Raw genomic sequence first — 19347 nt, forward strand, 5'->3', positions numbered from 1 at the left:
GAGAATTTCGCCGTGAAATGCCTAATACAAAAATATTTCAAGTTGCGTGGCAAACTCCAAGAGCGCCAAGAGCGAAAAGCCCCGTAAATAAAAATACACAATAATTATAATCTTTCAAACTTCGTTGTTGCAAATTAAACACAAAATTTAATCTCAAACCGTGATTAAATGTATGATTAACCACCAACGCTCTGTTTAAGGGCCCTGTAAAGTGTATACAATGAACACGAGTTTGCTTAACAATTTATTACCCAATTATATCACTTTTTAAACAAATATTCCCAATCAGGCGAGGCGTTCAGTTTGGATTTGATCGTCGCAAGATTTATGATATTTCCGCTCCGTTCCTCCGAATTGGTGGTGATCGATACCAGTTCCTGCAGGAATCCACTGTCCATTCCCATGGACAGATCGAACACCGTATTGCCGAGCACTAGTTTTACTTTACCCGAGCGATATCGCATCACCTTGCCTATGTAGCCTTCTTCTAGCTCTCGCACTGTGCAACGCTGGGGTTCTGGTTTGGTTTCCTCCTCCCCGGCACCATTGGAATCCGTTTTCCGCACTTCAGTGTCGGTTTTACCGGGCAGCGCGTCCGGAAGTTGCAACAGGAAGAGATTGTTCTGATTGTCGGTTACTTTGAAAGACTCGAGCAACTCTCCCGCTTCGGGTTTCGGTTTCTCGTCTTTGACCTCGGGCTTTAGTGCGGTGAATTTGTAGTCCACTGAAAGAGCAACAGGTAAGTAGAAGTTGATGACAAATCGTAAAACGAAGTGATTTTAATAGTTTTTTTGGAAGAAAATTTGATTGTTTCTCCATTGTTTCACAGATTTTAATGTTATAATATAAAAACAAGTACTGATATCTTAGTTAAAAGATTGCATAACGATTCATTATGATTACACCGGTCGGTGAAGAAAAGTGATTTGTAGCTGCTCTGTCGACAATGGATCATCAATTGGTGAGCTCGTTTCATGCTTCCATTTCAAATAAGTTAGATACACATCTTTATTGCGACAACGTTATGAATGTTACGTATACTATTTAAAAAATCGTGTACCGTGAACAAACATTCAAAGGTCTTGTTGCTGCCAACACTGCTCAAGCAAAATGATGTTTGTGTGTGATTGATAAAGCAAAATAATAGCAGAAAGAGATTTGTGAACTACAGTACTGAGCAGTGTAGTGAATAGTCATGCAGGTGTGATTTGCTTATTTGTAGCTATTAATTGAGTTAGTTGCTAAAATTCTTAAACTATTTACAGCTACCAGTAGTATTTACATGCACAATGAATTAAATGAAGTTATAGTTAATATCACAGGAATTATCACAGTAAGTTATTAGACGATTACAAAATGTATTATTCTAACCTTAATCTACTATCACAGGTATGAGAAGAAATGTTACGGATGAATTTATTGTATTCTAAACTGAGCTAAATACCGAATTATGTAAGTAATATTTTGTTCTTTTATAATTTGATCTAATGAGCTAATAAATTTGCAGCTTAAAGCTGTCTCGCACCCAGGCCAAAGGAGTTTGCGATATGCTACAAAGAATTCGGCTGTAAGCCGTCAAAAATCCATGTTTTCGCCGTAACATAACTTTAAGATAGATCGTTGCACGCTTGACCTAACCTCGAAACTCCATATAAAAAATGTCAACAATTCCAGCAGTGAATGTCAACTCCATATAAAAAAAATCTAAACAATTCCAGCAGTGAGTGTCAAAGAGCAGGACAGTCAATTGAGCGTGATGAAAGAGGGACAGAGAAGGAGAATTTTTCGTGACGTCACCATGCACTCTTCTATAGGGTAAATGATGGCTTCGGCACCCTGAGGGTATTTTCGGCAGCACTAACTTATCGTCCTTGTTAAGATTTTCCTACGGAACAAGAGTTACCTTCAATGTACTCAATATATTCCTTGTACTATACTCTTCCATGTAAACCTCATCTTTCACAAAAATATGATATAACATGGGTTTTATCATTGAATGAAATAAATGCTTACGAAATTATCGTCATTCGTGAGCTGACGAATAAAACAATACAAGAACAGCTTAAGAAAAACTCACCACTTTGAAAGGTCCAATTCTCCGCTCTAATACCAATTTGTCACACAAGCTACGCACCGATCACTCATGCACTATTAAACTTTTGATTTGTCTATAAAACACTCAAAAATACTGAATTGTCATGCTTTAAATCACAAATTAAAATTAATGCACTTTGCTTTCCTCGGCAATCACTTTTTATTGAAAGACACTACACGTTAATGCTTCCAGTGGGCTATTTTGCCCTTTGAAGGAAGCACCACACTAGACAACGGACTAGCATGCAACGCCCAGTGGCACAGTCAGAAAACATTCCTCTCGAAAAGTTTTCGGCCTGAGGCGGGAATCGAACCCACACTCCTTAGCACGATGCGGCTAAATGCCTCGGTGACACTAACCGCACGGCTATGAAGCCCACAATTACGGGAATAGGTTGCCAGAAAACCATATTCAATTGCGGTTTATTTTTTATTCACAATTTAAATTCATTGAAAAAATCGAACACAACTAATTAATGCATTGGAATTAGGCAACAAAGGATGTATTGGTAATAATTGAGCCTTTCAATACTTTTCTTATCTAAAGATTGTAGCGCATAAACATCAATATACTGCGAAACATATAAAATATGCATCTTTCAATATGTAAACTATTTTGGCAAAATTCCTGTTGTTCTACAGGCAATCAGAGGATGATGTTTTTGTGTCAAGTCATAAGTGCATTGATTTGCAAAGGGCCTATTCTGATTTTCTCATACACTGAGAACAATATGAACGTAAAAAAAATGTAAAAATAGCCTGTAGAATTTTCAATTTCGCGTTACCTTTTAGCGATTTTTTGCGCATAGACACTAGGGTGCGGCTTATTTTCCAAATGTTCTCAAAACCGAAAATTCGTGTGCTCTTATAAATTTAAATCATATTAGAAGAGAAACCGCAAAGTTTGAGCCAAAAATATTAAGATTTATATATTTATTTATTCACCTTCTTTGACTACAGGTCACACAGACTGCAATTTTAATATTATTAACTTAACTTAAGTTCTATCTCTTATCCTATTAACAATTTAGGGGTGGCGCATGCGTCTTGAAGGTGAATTTTTAAGTTATAAAAAATGGCCTTAAGTGAAGACACCATAACTTCGGTTATTTCTCACCAATTTCAAAACTTTTAGCATCATTATTTTCAAAATTAAATTTATGAAAACTTTGTAGAACATCAAATTAAATCTTAAACAAGTCTTTGTTAAAAGTAGATTTCTCGAAATTTTAGTTCATTTTAAAATTCATATTTGTTTGACCTTAAATTCATAAATACTCAACCTATTTCAAATGTTTGCACAGTCGAAGCTTGTTAGGGGGAGATCCCCCAGTACCGGACAGCACCCAATACCGGACAAAGTCAAAAAATTGAGAAATCATGGTCCAATCAAGATGGTCTATTAGAAGGAACGAAAGCTATTATGGAGACTAATGTTTGCGTAGAATAACACATCCTTAAAATATGCATGCCTTTTTAAAAAAGTAGAAAAGTTTGAAAATATTGAAAAAAATGACGTATCGCCTTAATATTGAGCCTTTTTAGTAATTATTTTGAATATGAAAAAATACTTTGGATTACGCAAACATGTTCGAAAATAATCCTAATTTGATAGTACAAATGTATTTTGTACCATAATTGAACCAAATACGGACAAATTACAATTTTGGGCTAAGCACCTCCTGTCCCCCAGTTTCGGACAGCTTGATTTGTTATATGTTATCTTTGTAATTATTGCACCAGTGTCTCAAAATACATTCATTTTTCATGGATTCCGTCGATCATGGTATCATACATGCGATAAAATTAAGAAGAATGAACATTCAGAACAACATCGTAAAATGTGCTATTTTCCATCATATATGAAAGAGGATTTTGATGGACATCTTGTAAACTAAGAAAAACTCAAATTGTTCTTGTAAATGTTGCGAATGCATTGAATTGGCGATTGTATACTATTCCTATAGTAAACACATTCAATGATGTTCAAATTTACAGAATTCGACGCATTTTCAGATCGTGTCCGGTATTGGGTGATTGGGTTTCAAGATCGATCAATTTGGTACTAAAATACATCATCAAAATGCAATGTCAAACTTCATATTAATATTTTCAAATTTATTTTTATACACTATAAAAATGATAATATTTATCATAAATGGGTAACACGAGCTCATAATACCAATATTTTTCGAATTATGAATTTAGTGGCTTAAGTGTCCGGTACTGGGGGATCTTCCCCTATAACGACATGGCAATGGAGCGTCGTAATAGAGAAATGTCGTTATAGAGAATAGTGATAACATTAAAATCTTTTTCAAGGGACCTAAAAATGTCGCTATAGAGAGCTTTTGTCGCTTTTAAAGTGAAGCAAAAATAGTTGTTTCCATACTCTTCATACAACATATGTTTCTAAAAAAATGGTTTTGGCTTAGTTTTGCAACAAAAACTACCCGAAAACATGATTTTTTAAAGAAAAAATCGAATTTCTTTGGATTATTTATGTTTTTTTCGCCAAAAATTACATTTTTTCTATAAAACTTGTGTTTATAAAGCATTTTGTTTTAATTACGAGTTGAATAGTGCATATATTTTTTTAACATGAGCAAAAATATTATTGTTTCAAAATTATTTAAAAATTGTTGACAAGTCCTTTTCAAAGGTTTATCAAATGAGAAAAACTAGTTTCAGCTTTAAAAATATTGTTCAACTGACAAAAATTTTAAAATAAACTGACGTTTTTCGTTAGGAAATCATGATTTTGTGCAGTTTTTGTTGAATAACTTGGTCAAATAATTTTTTTTAGTGAAATGTGTCGAATGAAAAGTATGTAATTAATTAAGTAAGCTTCTAAACCATGCAAAAAGATTTGGAATCGGTTGAGTATTCATGAAGTTATGGTCAAACAAAGATATTATTTTAGTAAAATGAGGAAACATTTGGAGTAAACTACTTTTCATTGAAACTAGTTTTGAGTTTATACAAATTTGATATTCTATAAAGTTTTTATAAATTGAGTTTTTAAGATAATGGTTTTTAATGATAAAGGAAATTGGTTAGAAATTACCGAAGTTATGGTGACTTGACTGAAGGCCATTTTTTATAATTTGAAAATTTACCTTCAAGACGCTTGCCCCCCCTCTAAGTCTTAATATTTTTGGCTCAAACTTTGATGTTTCTCTTCTAATTTGATTCGAATTCATAAAAGTTTTTGGTTTTGAAAGGTTTTGGAAGATAAGCAGGCACCCTAATAAATAGTAGTGTGAGTAGCGAATAGGGGCAAGCATGTAACCCACTCAAACGCAACTCTGAAATTCAAGTAATCCGATAATCGTGTTCCGTGGATTTTTCTTGCAGATCAATCAATCAATTAACCATGACGTCACGCTGCAACTTCTAGGCTGGATTCGCACTTGCTGCAAGACCATGACATGGCAATTTTTTACAGCCGAAATGCTGCCATAGTGAGATTGAATACAAAAAATATTCGATAAAATAAATGAAAACGAAATTAGGCAGTGTCCATTTATGACATAACGTTAAAATGTACAATTTTCGACCATTCCCCCCTCCGCAACGGTCTTTGCATGAAAAAAATAAATTTTGTGTTTGAGCCGCAACGTTTGAGTCTACTCCCCTTTCCCCTAGAGCGTTACGTAATTTGTGGACGGTGCCTTAGTCTGCATAAATTTAGTGGCGTTATAGTGGCCGACAATACGTAAGTTCCCCTAATTCGATCGGGAAGCTGCGTCTATATTTTGCGCTCCGATAGAATGAAAATCGAATCAACGAATGTAGTTCGCCTTGGAAGCAGCGTCGATATCTCGCGCTCCGAGAGAGTTAAAAGCATGCCCACGTATGTGATCCGACCGGGAGGCAGCGTCAATATTTCGCGCCCCGATACAACGAAAATCAAATACCTCGCGCACCCATACTATCGTGAGAAAGATGGCCAACAATAGTTGCATACACTGAACGAAAACTCCGGTCCTACATTGAATTATTTGTAATTCAAACGCTTTAAAAACTTCATATTCCTCATTTTGAATGACATTGGAAGAATATGATGCATCCACTTAATATTAACCAAAAATCATCCAATTCAGTAATGAATTTCAGACCATGTTCTAATGACATTAGGCAGATAATCGAATTATGATAACATAAATGAACAACATGCAGCTTATGACAGATTCTAATATCTACTATGCCCCATACCGAAAATCATTCAATTATTGTCTGAAATATCAGGCGAAAAGGGAATGATCATAAATGTCAAATCATTCTGGCAAATCTAAACGTGAATATGGCGGCGGCAGCGTGGAATGTCAAACATTTCTCGCGTAACTTTTCAAAACGTCCTAAGTAACAAATGTAAACAAATCGAGATTATCATTGCAAATTATTTGCGTTGCACCACTTAGCAGCACACTAGAACACTCGTTCTGATATATCAACAATAAATTAATCTATTAAAAGCTTAACAAAATGACCAATGTTCAAAACTGCATCGCTTTTAATCAATTGTTACATTGGACCTTTGATCAGAGAACCAACCACATGTCCTATGTAACATTTATGAATAAACACGATTCTAATGTTACATTGGACATTCCTGAATAAAGCTTTGAAATGGAGTTTAAAAGGTAGAATGATTTGTAGAAGCGTGTCTGAGACACTACTTAGATGTATAGAATGCCATAATAACTGCTTCTCAATCATTTCAGTCGATATTTTCAGAGTCGCACTGCCTCGCAAAATTGAAAACGCTCAAGTGACAAAAAGAGAATGAGTTACACAAAACGGTATTTTGGTCTTTTTGCCAAACCATGTTTTACCGTTTCGATGGATTGGATCAGCTGCAACTTCTCTTTTCATATTATTAGGGCATTGCATGCATATAGGGGAATGATATTGAGCACAAGATTGAGCATCATGATGTCATTGTATCAATCTGATTCAGATGCATGATCGATCAAGCGTATAAATATGCTTCCCGGCAGCAACACGAGCAACGTACATGCGCGACTTGCTCACACATATTTTCAGAGCGATCAATCATCGAAGAGAGGAGAAGCTGTATGTTGTTAGGCGTGGGTTCCTTTCTCAAGTTCCTACAACAAGATGGACGGCGTCGTCATCGTCATCATTCCCCACCGCAATTTCTTGTTTCAACCGACGGCTGGTGCTGATTGCAACACAGCCGTCACCACCACCACGTCATGCAGTGGGAAACTCACACATGATCATGTGGGCGAAACCGTCATAAAAACGGGGGAAAAATTGAGGGAGAATCAGTGAGAGAGCAAAATGTCCTACATACAGCTCAACGTTTCCCTTCCTTCTGTTGTTACATAGGACACATAGACGGAGGGGAAGAAATGCCGTCGTGGGATTGAATGAATCAAAACAAAGCATAGCTGGTGTCTCCAATTAGCACACCGCAACAAAATGTCGATATTTTCAGAGTCGCTCTGCCTCGCAATATTGAATACGCTCAAATATTAATAATAATATTAATATTAAGGGGACACGGGAGACCGTGTTATTTTCCCTATCTTTCGTCTCACTCTAACAATAATCATCAAAATTTTGTGGAAGCAATTCTCGAGTTTTAGTGAACCGATGAAGCTGAAAATTTATCGGGTTGTGCACTACATATATAGAATCATAGTGATACATTTTCGCATCGATATATGGAGTGGTTCTTGGGATTTGCTTCTTGAAATGGATAGGGTGATTATGATGACGTCCCGTGCGGCCTTAATAACAAAAAGAGAACGAGGTACACAAAACTGTATTTTGGCACGGCAGCAAAACGTTCAACGTGCATGCGCGACTTGCGCACATATAGGTATTTGCAGAGCAATAATTCACCGAAGAGCGGAGAAGGTGTATGTATTTGTTTGGCATTGGCTTCCTACAACACAATCGACGGCGCCGTCATCGTCATCATTTCCCACCGCTTGTTTGCGCCGACGGCTGGTGCCGAATGCAACACAGTCGTCACCACCCATCGTGCAGTGGGTAACTCACACACGAATAAGTGTAGGCGAAACCAGCATTGAAACGGGGAGAAGATTGAGAGAGAAACAGCGAGAAAGCAAAAAGTCCCATGTACAGCTCAACGTTTTCCCTCCTTCTGTTGTTACATAGGACACACAGACGGAGGGGAAAAAGTGACGTCGTGGCATTGAATGAATCAAAACAAAGCACAGCTGGTGCCTGCGATTATCACACCGCAACAAAATGAGCAGTTCAACTTGAATGTTGAAGCAGTTCAACGCACGTGGATACAAAATGAAATAAAACATGCTTGCTGTGTACTCAAATCAAAATGTCCGATGTTACTATAACTGAAACAAAATGACCGAAGTGATTGTCCAATGTAACAATTGATGAAACAGAACGACCTATGTGATTTATCCTATATACATATTTTTGGTCAAAACGTCCTATCTGATGTTTTTATAGATTTCAGTGTAATTTCCAAATAAATTGACAAAATTTCATTTCTTACGTTGAACTCTATTACACTGCTTCCCTCTACAAGCAAAACAGTGGGGAAAAATTGTTTCATTTTGATACAGTTTCAAAATATATTTTCACAACCTTCAAGCTCGATTTACTCGAAATGTGTGAATTGTTAGATAGGCCGTTTTGAAAAGTTACGCGAGATTTCTTCGTGGATTTTGCAGGTAATTACCCTTTGAACCTAATATTATCCTCATTTATAGCATTTAATTTTCACATCCTTAAGGTACCTACCAACTACAATCGCTGACATCCAAGTGTTTTGGTTCGATGGAGCAAAGCTGCGAAACTAATTTATTTGCAAGGAGCCACATCACACAAAATGTTCGCTGCAGGTAGGCATCTGTTCCTGAAGGCTGGAGATTGTTACATTTGTGTAACCTCGTTATAGAAATAAAAATTAATGTACATAAACCATCAACGTTTCGTGGTTATTATTTTTTATTTGAGTTCTTTCAAAATAGGAAATATTACGAATGGAGGGTTGTTTACATGTGTGTATGATAATCATTCAATATGAGGCATCTATTTCGAAGATAAAAATCCTTCCAATACTGGATGATTTTCACTCGGTATGATTTGTAAACAGATGATTTCCACGAATATGAAAATCATCTTGATTTTGTCTGAAAATAGGTATGGGGCTCGGATGAAGCAATAATCATTCAATTCAAGGCGGGAGTTTTCGTTCAGTGTAGAAGCAACACCAATTGATGTATCAGCTATCAAGAGTTCAGCTTATATAGCAACTTCACGAAGAGCGCGCCATCCAGCAGCGCGAATATGATGCGGAGAGGAGGGCTTTGGAGCAAGAGAAGCGAGCTGTACAGATAAAATACAAACTGCTAAAATGAGCAATTTGCGAAGCGCAGAAAGGTTAACCTAACAAAAGGTACCGGTATTGATGTGAGTGCTATACACAGCGAGAACGCTGATAAACAAACAACCAACGAGACTTCTTCGAACAGATCGGTTGTAAACAGTTCACCGAACGAGGAGGATTCATCAACAGAGAAATTCAGTCAACAACGTCCGTCTATGCACTGTGTGAAGATTGATCCAATGGTGAGTCCACTTGTAGATCAACCACTACATGGGAAACAGCAGCAAATTAACGGCGCATTTCTCAAACTGGTTCCGAATGATCGCAATTTGATAGACGACGGTAGAATGATCAATCAGTTACCGGTATGTACATACATTTCTGCTTTGCATCCAGTAACGAAAGTATGTGTACCACTGATTGTCTACAGTAAACTGAGTGTGAATTCTGACAAAGATCAGTTTTCAAAATTAGATACGACTATCTGTTCCAATAACCTTGCGAATTCCTTATCAGTTTTAGTGATCGACCTCCCGAGCGCGCCTCCCACCTTTGTGGCACCGCACGCGCCCGATCCAGATCCGACACCTTTTCTGAAACCAATAACACTCCGAGTTGGAATGCTTGAGGCAATCATCAAAATTGTCATCTGCGATGACGGTGAAACAGTATGTCAGAAAAGTAGTTTACTGGGCGGGAGATTTCACGAATGGATGGAGAATTGTTTGACCAGTGCAAGGTTGGAAGCGTTTTCGAAGGTCAATATAGGTCTAAACAAATTCATCTCTATAGACTCCATAAAACTGAAACAGAAGAAGATGGGATGCCCATTTAATGACCGTGCAATTAATTCCGGATCCCTGCAAGGCGGAAAAGTAAAGTGCATCAATGAAGATAGATCAACCTTTAAGGATCGAGACGGTTGTATGCTATCGTGTTCTGACTACAGTATGAATATGTCAATCGTACGCTGTAGCAGCCATCGTTGTGCACTTTACCAGTACGAACAACGTGAATTCAGATCGCTCAGAAATAACTCAAATCAAGCAGTGTTCTCCCCCAAGCTAGCATCGTCGATGTGTCGCTTGAGTACTCGTTTCGACTGCGGTGAGTGCTCCGATTTTAGCCGTAATTACTTACAGTGCCATTTCCGATCTCTTAGCCAAGAACATGTACGTAGCATTAGAAGATCAAGGCAAGGCTGCGAAGAAGACCACGACAGACAGCAAGACATGAAGCATAATGAGGTATGGAAGAGTGAATGCAAGAAAAACGGTGGGTCGAAGATGGAGAAGGTATCAGTCGGTGTTTACAATACAATTTGTGGGCTTCGACATCTTTGCTGGTTTATGCAGCCGGAAGAACAGTTAGGCTCCATCGTCAACCATGCTGATGATTGCTGGGGCAGGAACAGACACGTGATACATGGGCGAAACTTTTCCTGGACTACCGGAAAATGTTTAAACGGAGAGAAGAGGCGAAATATCGGCGTTGGCGAATCGGGAGAAAGGCCGGAACGTAATACGATCTCTGGTAACTTCAGGAATGAGATCATCACAACGAAAGAGAGCCGCGAAACACGCTTTCAAGAAGAGAAGAAATACTACGCTAAGTATAATAGCAACGCGGCATAATGTAGACGCGCGTCAGCCATTGCCGATAGATATGGGGATTAGTTTGACGGACCTGTCGGTACTAAGGATAAGTAAGGATGGTGTTACTATACTAGTACACCTGGTAGAACTTTGAACATTCCGAACTTTGATCCTTCGCTATCGAACTTCACGGTGACCGGCAGAGTGAAGAATCTACTATCAGAACTAACGGTACAATTCAATGCGCACAGCGTAGCTCTAAAACATAATTATCTGCCAAAGCTACTCCGGTTTCCTGGTGGTTACATTTGGAACAAAATCAAGGTGGCCTACGAGTCGAGCGTTGCAGATATAACAAAACAATGAACGGATGGAACGAACGAATAATTATTGCGGGGAAACGAATGCTATTTCGAAGTGGCAGCTTACTTCATTTTGAAAATTAAGCGAAGCTTTAGGTTCATTATGGTTGATGAGGTAATGATGCAAAGAGGATTAAGGTTTTATTCCACTGTTCAATAGGAAATAAGACTGCGCGAATATTGCAATGGGATAGATTTATTAGGTTTGGTAAAACTGGACCCATGGCCAGTGTTACGGGGAGAATGTTGCTGCCAACACTGCTCAAGCAAAATGATGTTTGTGTGTGATTGATAAAGCAAAATAATAGCAGAAAGAGATTTGTGAACTACAGTACTTAGCACTGTAGTTAATAGTCATGCAGGTGTGATTTGCTTATTTGTAGCTATTAATTGAGTTAGTTGCTAAAATCCTTAAACTATTTACAGCTACCAGTAGTATTTAAATGCACAATGAATTAAATGAAGTTATAGTTAATATCACAGAAATTATCACAGTAAGTTATTAGACGATTACAAAATGTATTATTCTAACCTTAATCTACTATCACAGATATGAGAAGAAATGTTACCGATGAATTTATTGTATTCTAAACTGAGCTTAATACCGAATTGTGTAAGTAAAATTTTGTTCTTTTATAATTTGATCTAATGAGCTAATAAATTTGCAGCTTAAAGCTGTCTCGCACCCAGGCCAAAGGAGTTTGCGATATGCTACAAAGAATTCGGCTGTAAGCCGTCAAAAATCCATGTTTTCGCCGTAACAGGTCTGATAAAGACTACAATCATAGAATACTCACAGTTCTCCAACTTGACCGGCATGGTCACATCGCTTTCATACTTTTTGGCATCTTCCTGTGGCAGTTCGTCCTCTTCTGCGTCCCCGAAGAGGTCGGAAATCCGTTTCCGCTCTTCCTCCGGGTCAACTTTGATTTCTGTTCGGTACACCGGCCGCCGGATTGATTCTCCCGGTTCCTTCGAGGAACTGTTATATTTGTCATACTTGGACCGTTGCGCCAAAACGCGCTGCGCCAGACCCTCGGAAAATATGCCCGCCGTTTGGATGAGTGAGCTCTTGTTCCGGCCGCCGGCTTTGTCCTTGTCTTTGCGTTCTGATTTGACTCGCTGCTTCGGACCGGTGGACGCTGTTTTAACGTTCCTGTGAAAGAAGATGCAATTTTTAGATCTGGCGGGGCTCGTATCTATTTTAATGCAAGCCTTTATTTTAACTAAAATTGCTGACAATTTCTAGAGGTTCCAGAGAAGCCTTCTGAGAATATTAGGCGACTATATTTTACAGATCCTTCACGATTTTTTTCTCGGATTCTTCGAGGAAATGCTTCACAAAATTTGTCTATTAATGTGTAGATTTCTTCTGGCATACTTTTAGTGGCTCCACCAGAGATCCATCCAGAAATTTCTCTAATAAATGAATAAAAACCTAATTTAGTACTATTCTATATAATTAAACTATGAGTTCGTATCCTTTGACAGATACGCGTATTTCGACCTCATCTGTATAGCCTAAGGTTGAAGTCAAAATACGTGTATCTGTTAAAGGATACAAGCTCTAGTGTAATAAAATGGTATAGTACTAAATTCGGTTTTCGTTTATTTATAGGTATTCCACTGGACAGCTCGCAGATTTATTATCAATTTTTCTAATGATTTCTCCAACAAGATTTTTTTACAGTTGTGTTTCAGAGGATGTTTAGCAGAATTTCTTCAGGATTTCCTTGAGCACTCCAACGCTTCTACCTCCTGTAATTTTATTAAGGATTACCGTGAAAACTTTCTCCAGATATTGTTTGAATTTTTACAACACTGCTTTCTCCCCTTATTGTTACAATAGGAGATCTGTCAAGGTTCCTACAGAAGTACCGTCAAACGGGGTGACTTGCAACACTTTTCAACTTCAATCAACCAAAGCCATGATCTAAACGTCATTTAAAAATCTAAATTCCTTGTAGAACTTTTAATGGCTGGCTCGCCTACAGAATGGGATGATAGAGGATTGAATCGAATTATTTTGTCATATCAAAAGTCATCAAAAAGGTGAAATTTTTTAAATGTCCTTGTGCGGGGTGACTTGCAACACTCAATGCTAATTTTGTTTTTGCCAACAAAATGTTGATATTTTTTATTAGTGACACTTGTTAAGTATTGTTATTCATGTATTTAAAGCATTCGAACCAGTACAAGATCATTTTGAATACGTTTTTGTAAGAACATAATTGATCTATATTATTGTATGAAAAAAAAGCGTTAATTCATCAAGGTCCAATATCTTAACTGAACAATATTTTTAGGAAGTGTTTGTAGTTGATCGATGAATTTTTACTCTTTTGATTATAATGTAGAACTAACACAAAAGTTTTTCATTTTTATAAAACTCAAAATTGCTTAAAAATAAAGTGTTACAAGTCACCCCGCACAGATACATTTTTATAAAAATGACTTTTATTAAAAAGTTGTTGCTACAATTTCGTAAAATAAAATTCGTCATATTATCTACTATTAGTTATAGAAACACCATGCAGAGTATTACTTTTGTAATTTAAATCTATCTCATGTTTTCAGGTCACGATTTTGAACATCCAGCAAATATCAGTTTTCAAGACATTCAAAAGAATTATGTTTAATGTATAAACATTTTTATAATAACAGCTTAAATTGTGGCCCCTACTTGAATTCTTAGTCACACATATTGAAGCACCGATTTAAAACGAATTTTCTTTTGAAGTTTGTGTTTTATAGTGAAATTTAGTTGTAAATTACAATGTGTTGCAAGTCACCTCGCCGTTGCAAGTCACCCCGTTTGACGGTACTTCCAAGAAAATCAAAATAGAATCATACTAGAGTTATTTGGGAGATTCGTTTAGAGATTTTTATGAGAAGACCTACAAGAATTTCTACGTTAATTTCTCCAGTTTTCTTTCATGCATTAAGGTGAAGATGATTCGAAGCCAAACTAGAAATTTTCAAGAGCACAAATCTGAAGAACCGAACATTTGTTTGAGCTGAAAACCTAATCGATTGGTTACCACCAGCTAGTGACCAATCGATTAGGGTTTCAGCTTAAACGGACGTTTGGTTCTCCAGATCCGTGCTCTTGAAAATTTCAAGTTTGGCTTCGATTCATCTTCACCTTAACTCTTGGAATCCCTCCAAAAGTTCCTCCAAGGATTTTTTTAGGTAATACTTTTAATAGCTTTATTAGGGAGCAGGGCGGAGCCTTCCTTAACCGAGTAGTTTGAGTCCGCGGCTACAAAGCAAAGCCATGCTGAATGTATCTGGGTCCGATTCCCGATCGGTCCAGCATCGTTTCATGATGGAAATTTCCTTGACTTCCCTGGGTATAGTGTATCATCAACCCTACCACACGATATACGAATGCGAAACTGGCAACTTTGGCAAAGAAAGCTCTTAGTTAATAACTGTGGAAGTGCTCTAAGCTGAGAAGCAGACTTTGTGAGACCAGTGAGGACGCAATGCCAAAAAAAGAAGAAGGTACATGTTTAAGCCTGATTCTCTGCTGACAAGTAATGTCTCGGCCTATCTTGATGCATGGAAAATTTCTGCAAGGAATTGATCAAGAATACGCTTTTTCTGATCGCAGTACGCAGTTGAAAAGAAATGTCAGTTCAAATGGGAGTCGCTGTAGAAAATTTCTGCAAGGAATCGACGAGAAATTTCTTTAGCGATTCCTTTTCAGTAGAAAATTTGCGAAATTCGTTAATGAACTTTTAGGGTCCCCATCCCAATCTAGAGATGCTTACGTGTCTTTGTTCCGCACCGCATTCAAGTTGGGCGTGTAGACTTTCTTATTGGCGGCCGGTTTCACATTTCGGCCGTTAGCCAAGCCTCCCAAGGTGAGATCCCGGGGAACTCTGAAGGACGTGAGGCGCTCGGTTTTTATCGTGGCAGTGGTTGGGATCGGAACAGAGGCTGCAGATGCTGCTGCTGTTGGAGGAATTCCGGAGGCGCTTCCGCGTTTCGATTTGAGACCCGGTTCTTGCTTGATTTTCACTGGTGATTCCATGGTACCAACGGAGAACGGAGAGCACAGAAACTTTTAGGTAACAATTATTGTTTGTTTGATGGTTAAAATTAAATAAAATTCAATTTCACTCCGAGAACTTGCGAAATTCCGCAACAACTCGTGCTTTTGATGTTTTCGTCTGTCGGCTGTCGACTACATGCCAAACCGCAAAGAAAACACAACATTATGCTGTCAGTTTCACAAAGGGTCCTGCCATTTCGCTGAATACGATTGGCCCGATAACCTACCGAGATATCCATTATACCGAGGAACGTTACCCCGAATGACACTAAAAACCATTCACACAGCGAACTGGACTATCGAATTTCATACATTTTGCCTTATGAAAGGTGGAACGATTATTGCAATACGAACGCTTTATCGTTTCGGCGCAAGGTTCTTGGTTCGATTCCAGGTTGCCGCGAAAACTTTTATAGTTCTGGTTTCATAAGGCAAATTTATGAATTTCAATCCTATTTCTTGTGGCGAATTTTCATAAGGGGTTCCTACACTGAAACCAAAGCACCATTATATTTTATGTGCGGTAAACAGATAAGAGAGATTTTTTTTGGCCTCAATATGAGTTTATGTGCCGCTTTCAAATTGTATTTGGTGACTTTAGAAAATACTTTATCCGCACATATTTTTGAAATGCATCACAATATAATATGCATGCCTTTACATAAAACCTATTAATGTTGTTAATAAATTTTAAGGGTATTATCTCATAGTGTAGAACTATCAATACCTGCACATAATTTCAACTGTTCACATTGTAAACAAGATGGCAGAAAACAGCTATAGCTAGCAACTAAAATGTTTAAACTTTTGGACGAACTGCTGCCGGCTTTTGTAAGTAACTTTTACAATTCGATTAAATTGAGTGTATTCAAAACCCTGTTCATATTTTAACAAATATCTTCTCTAACGCATCGACGCTTTCAACCTAAGCAAAGGGGCTTGATGACTTCGCATTGAACGCCCAAGCAAAGCAGCAGTACCGTCATCTTGCAGGAAACAGAGATTTTCACCAGCAAGTGCAACAGGACAACTCTGTTTAAGGTGAAGATGCATCGAAGCCAAACCTCGAATTTTCAAGAGCACAAATCTAGAGAGCCTGACAACTGTTGGTGCTGAAAATCTTATCGATTGGTCACCACCAGCGAGTGACCAGTGAGTAGCATTTTCAGCACAAACGGTTGTCTGGTTCTCTAGATTTGTGCTCTTGAAAATTCAATGTTTGGCTTCGATGCATCTTCACGTTAAAGAAATGTGGTCGCCGAAACAACGAAGGTTTACGGTGAAATCCGATAACGTATTCCGTTGGTTTAATGTCGTGCAGTTCTGGAAGTATCGACAAGATGTACAGCTGCGGGAGTTCCAAGAACTGATCGAAGGCATTTTAGATCACAGTAGGTACCACATCAATATGGATAAAATTATTACCTGGCACATCTAGGCACATCGATTTATTGTGGCGAATTTCCATAAGTGGTTCCTATGTATTTCGATAGTCCATTTGCCTGAGTGTAATGGCCCATTCGGAATAATGGTATGTATGTATGAATATATTGCGAATCTTTACTTTAATGCGCAGACTGTCCAACAAGTTGCGCGCCGGTGGCCCTTGCGCCGAGTTGTGCGCCTGCCAAAAAGTAAATAAAGAAATGTCAAAATATCTCGCCAAGGAAGTGAACCACTTTGAGGGCTTCAGTCCTAAACTGGACAGCGAGCATAATAGACCATTTCCGTCAAAAAATTTTATTTGCTCATGAGCTTCCTTTCAATTTACTAGACAAACTTCTCTAAGGAACCCATATGTTTTGAAGCTCCTAACTATTGAAAAACAATGAAAAACTGGCGGCACGACAGTTCGCCCGACGGTCCCCTACAATTTATTTCTCTCCGATTTTTATCAGATCCCTTTTTCCCCTATGATTTTATCTCCACGTTGTGGTGAATTTTGATCAGCTGTTCCCGCTGTTCCTCTACGGTCTCCACTCAAGCTTCTGGATTTACTCAGGTGGTGCAGATCATTGATGCGTGACACTAGTTCTCTCTTTTATTCTTTCGCTATTCTTATGCAGAGCAAATAGTGACGTCAGCCGGAAAATAAAAGAAAGAAATAGTGGCACGAATCTATGATTTGCGCCACCTAAGTAAATTCAGAACATTGGTCTCAACTTTGTTGATCTTCTGATTTGAACGCACTACTTTTTCATTTTTTGGTAATGGCGGTGACTGCAATCCCCTCATCCGTCCCGGAAACGACCTTGGTGCTGGTACTGGCCGTTCAAATATCTATATTAACAGGTTACAACACCGGAACCTTTATGTCAATTGCGTGCCCAGACATATTTCCCCGTTTTATTCCCAAAGACCCCATCCAAGTGGAAACTGGAATCATCAGGACACGAAGAGAGCCGTCACGACGAAATTTTTCATGTCCTTCGCATGAAGTTGCTGTGGTGCTCCAGCTAAACAATTTCCGAAAAGAGTTCTACTCTCTCTTGGTTTTGTGGCCAGTGGAAAATTGGCGACTAGTGAAATCATGGCAGCATATTAAAGCCATTGATCTCAAATGGAAATCCGGAACATTACCGCTTTCAAGGTTGCAAGAGCTTCCGCCCGGCTTCCACGGATATCCGGGAATAACAATGATACGCTCTCGCACAGTGAAATCTTCGTTGCCAGTCTGCCGCCGACTACAAAACCACAAGAGAGCAGGATCCTTTTAGAAACCTATCGCGGATCATCCAGCGCACCCCAGCAGCTTTAGATAATGAGATGAATGGGTTATTTGTTGTGGTCGTTTCATTGTTGAAGAAGACCATTAATTTTTTTCCAGCTACAATGATGGCCATTTTTAGTGGAGCGAGTCAATTAGGCATTTCATGGACAAATTCTCTCTCTTTCGCTCTTCAACAAAACTTGAAAACAACGGTGCCAGTACCTGTCAACTTTGACGGGTACTGGCACCGTTGTTTTCAGATTTCCCGAAGGAGGGAAAGAGAGCGATTTTCTGATGACGTCACCGTGCAATAGGCCTTTTCATGTGACAGGTCCGTCTATGCATTTGTTTACATCGGTGGAGGACCGGTGCATACACGAGGCTGTCATTTTCATAGAAGAACTGTCAAAGAGCTTCCCGATCAGCTGCTTTGGAACGTCATGTGAATAGGCCTATGGGCAATATTTTGTTTTGGGCTGGATTTGACATTTTGTTGGGTCTACAAACGTTCAATGCAGGGATGTTGTATAAGTTTAGGAAAAGTCTCCACTTTCTATACCCACAGGGTTGAAACAACTGTGCCACATGACGAAATTCACCTCAAATTCCCAAATTTTCAAAAAATTGTAAGAAAATCAGAAGTGCATATAAAAAATATCTGAAAGCGTCAATAATCATTAAAAATAATTGCCTTTCGAAGAAAAATATAAAAAATGGGGGCAAGGTCTGACGGAAATGGTCTATTGTTTAATCAATAAAAAACATATGGAATAAAAATGTTCGTACCTTTTTGTTTTCAAGTTGCAAGCGTTTTAAATCGTTTTGACTGATCACAACTCGGCGCATGATCGAATGGCGCGCAACTTTTTCGAGGGACTGCGGTTTTCAGAAAAGATTCGCAAAGTGCCCAACTAGTTCCAGACCCTGGCGCGTAACACAAGAACTAGAGAGAAAGTGATCGAAATGCTAAAAATTCTCGAGAAGCATAATATAATATATATTCAAAGAAATGCTGACTCTTCGTGGTAATGGATTCAACCATTCGGGATATTGATGTTCGGTATAATGGTATCTACTTCAGAGCGCGTTCACAGAGTGCAACGATTGACATCTTCGAAATATTTCAGCTACTCTTATTAAACAACCTGGCAACACTGCTGTCAACAGAT

The 19347-nt window shown here is 38.3% G+C and overlaps 1 protein-coding gene across 1 annotated transcript; it reads right to left on the reverse strand.

Moving 5' to 3' along the window:
• Positions 1-227: 227 nt before the first annotated feature.
• LOC5571078 (DNA-directed RNA polymerase III subunit RPC4) lies at positions 228-15617 on the reverse strand. Its single transcript, XM_001659468.2, has 3 exons — positions 15185-15617; positions 12206-12564; positions 228-724 (listed from the first exon to the last, which is right to left on the reverse strand). The coding sequence occupies exons 1-3, from the start codon at positions 15445-15447 to the stop codon at positions 261-263; spliced, it is 1086 nt and encodes a 361-aa protein (XP_001659518.1). The 5' UTR covers positions 15448-15617; the 3' UTR covers positions 228-260.
• Positions 15618-19347: the final 3730 nt, after the last annotated feature.

The sequence above is a fragment of the Aedes aegypti genome, chromosome 3 (assembly GCF_002204515.2).
Source record: "Aedes aegypti strain LVP_AGWG chromosome 3, AaegL5.0 Primary Assembly, whole genome shotgun sequence".
NCBI lineage: Eukaryota > Metazoa > Arthropoda > Insecta > Diptera > Culicidae > Aedes > Aedes aegypti.

Bases quoted from the DNA above. Each gene is read 5' to 3' on its own strand.
- LOC5571078 (XM_001659468.2), bottom strand. From the start codon at position 15,447: ATGGAATCACCAGTGAAAATCAAGCAAGAACCGGGTCTCAAATCGAAA. The intron at 12,565-15,184 runs GTAAGCATCTCT...CTTCTTTCACAG, and splicing joins GCGGTGCGGAACAAAGACAC to GAACGTTAAAACAGCGTCCA. The intron at 725-12,205 runs GTGAGTATTCTA...TTGCTCTTTCAG, and splicing joins GCCGGTCAAGTTGGAGAACT to TGGACTACAAATTCACCGCA.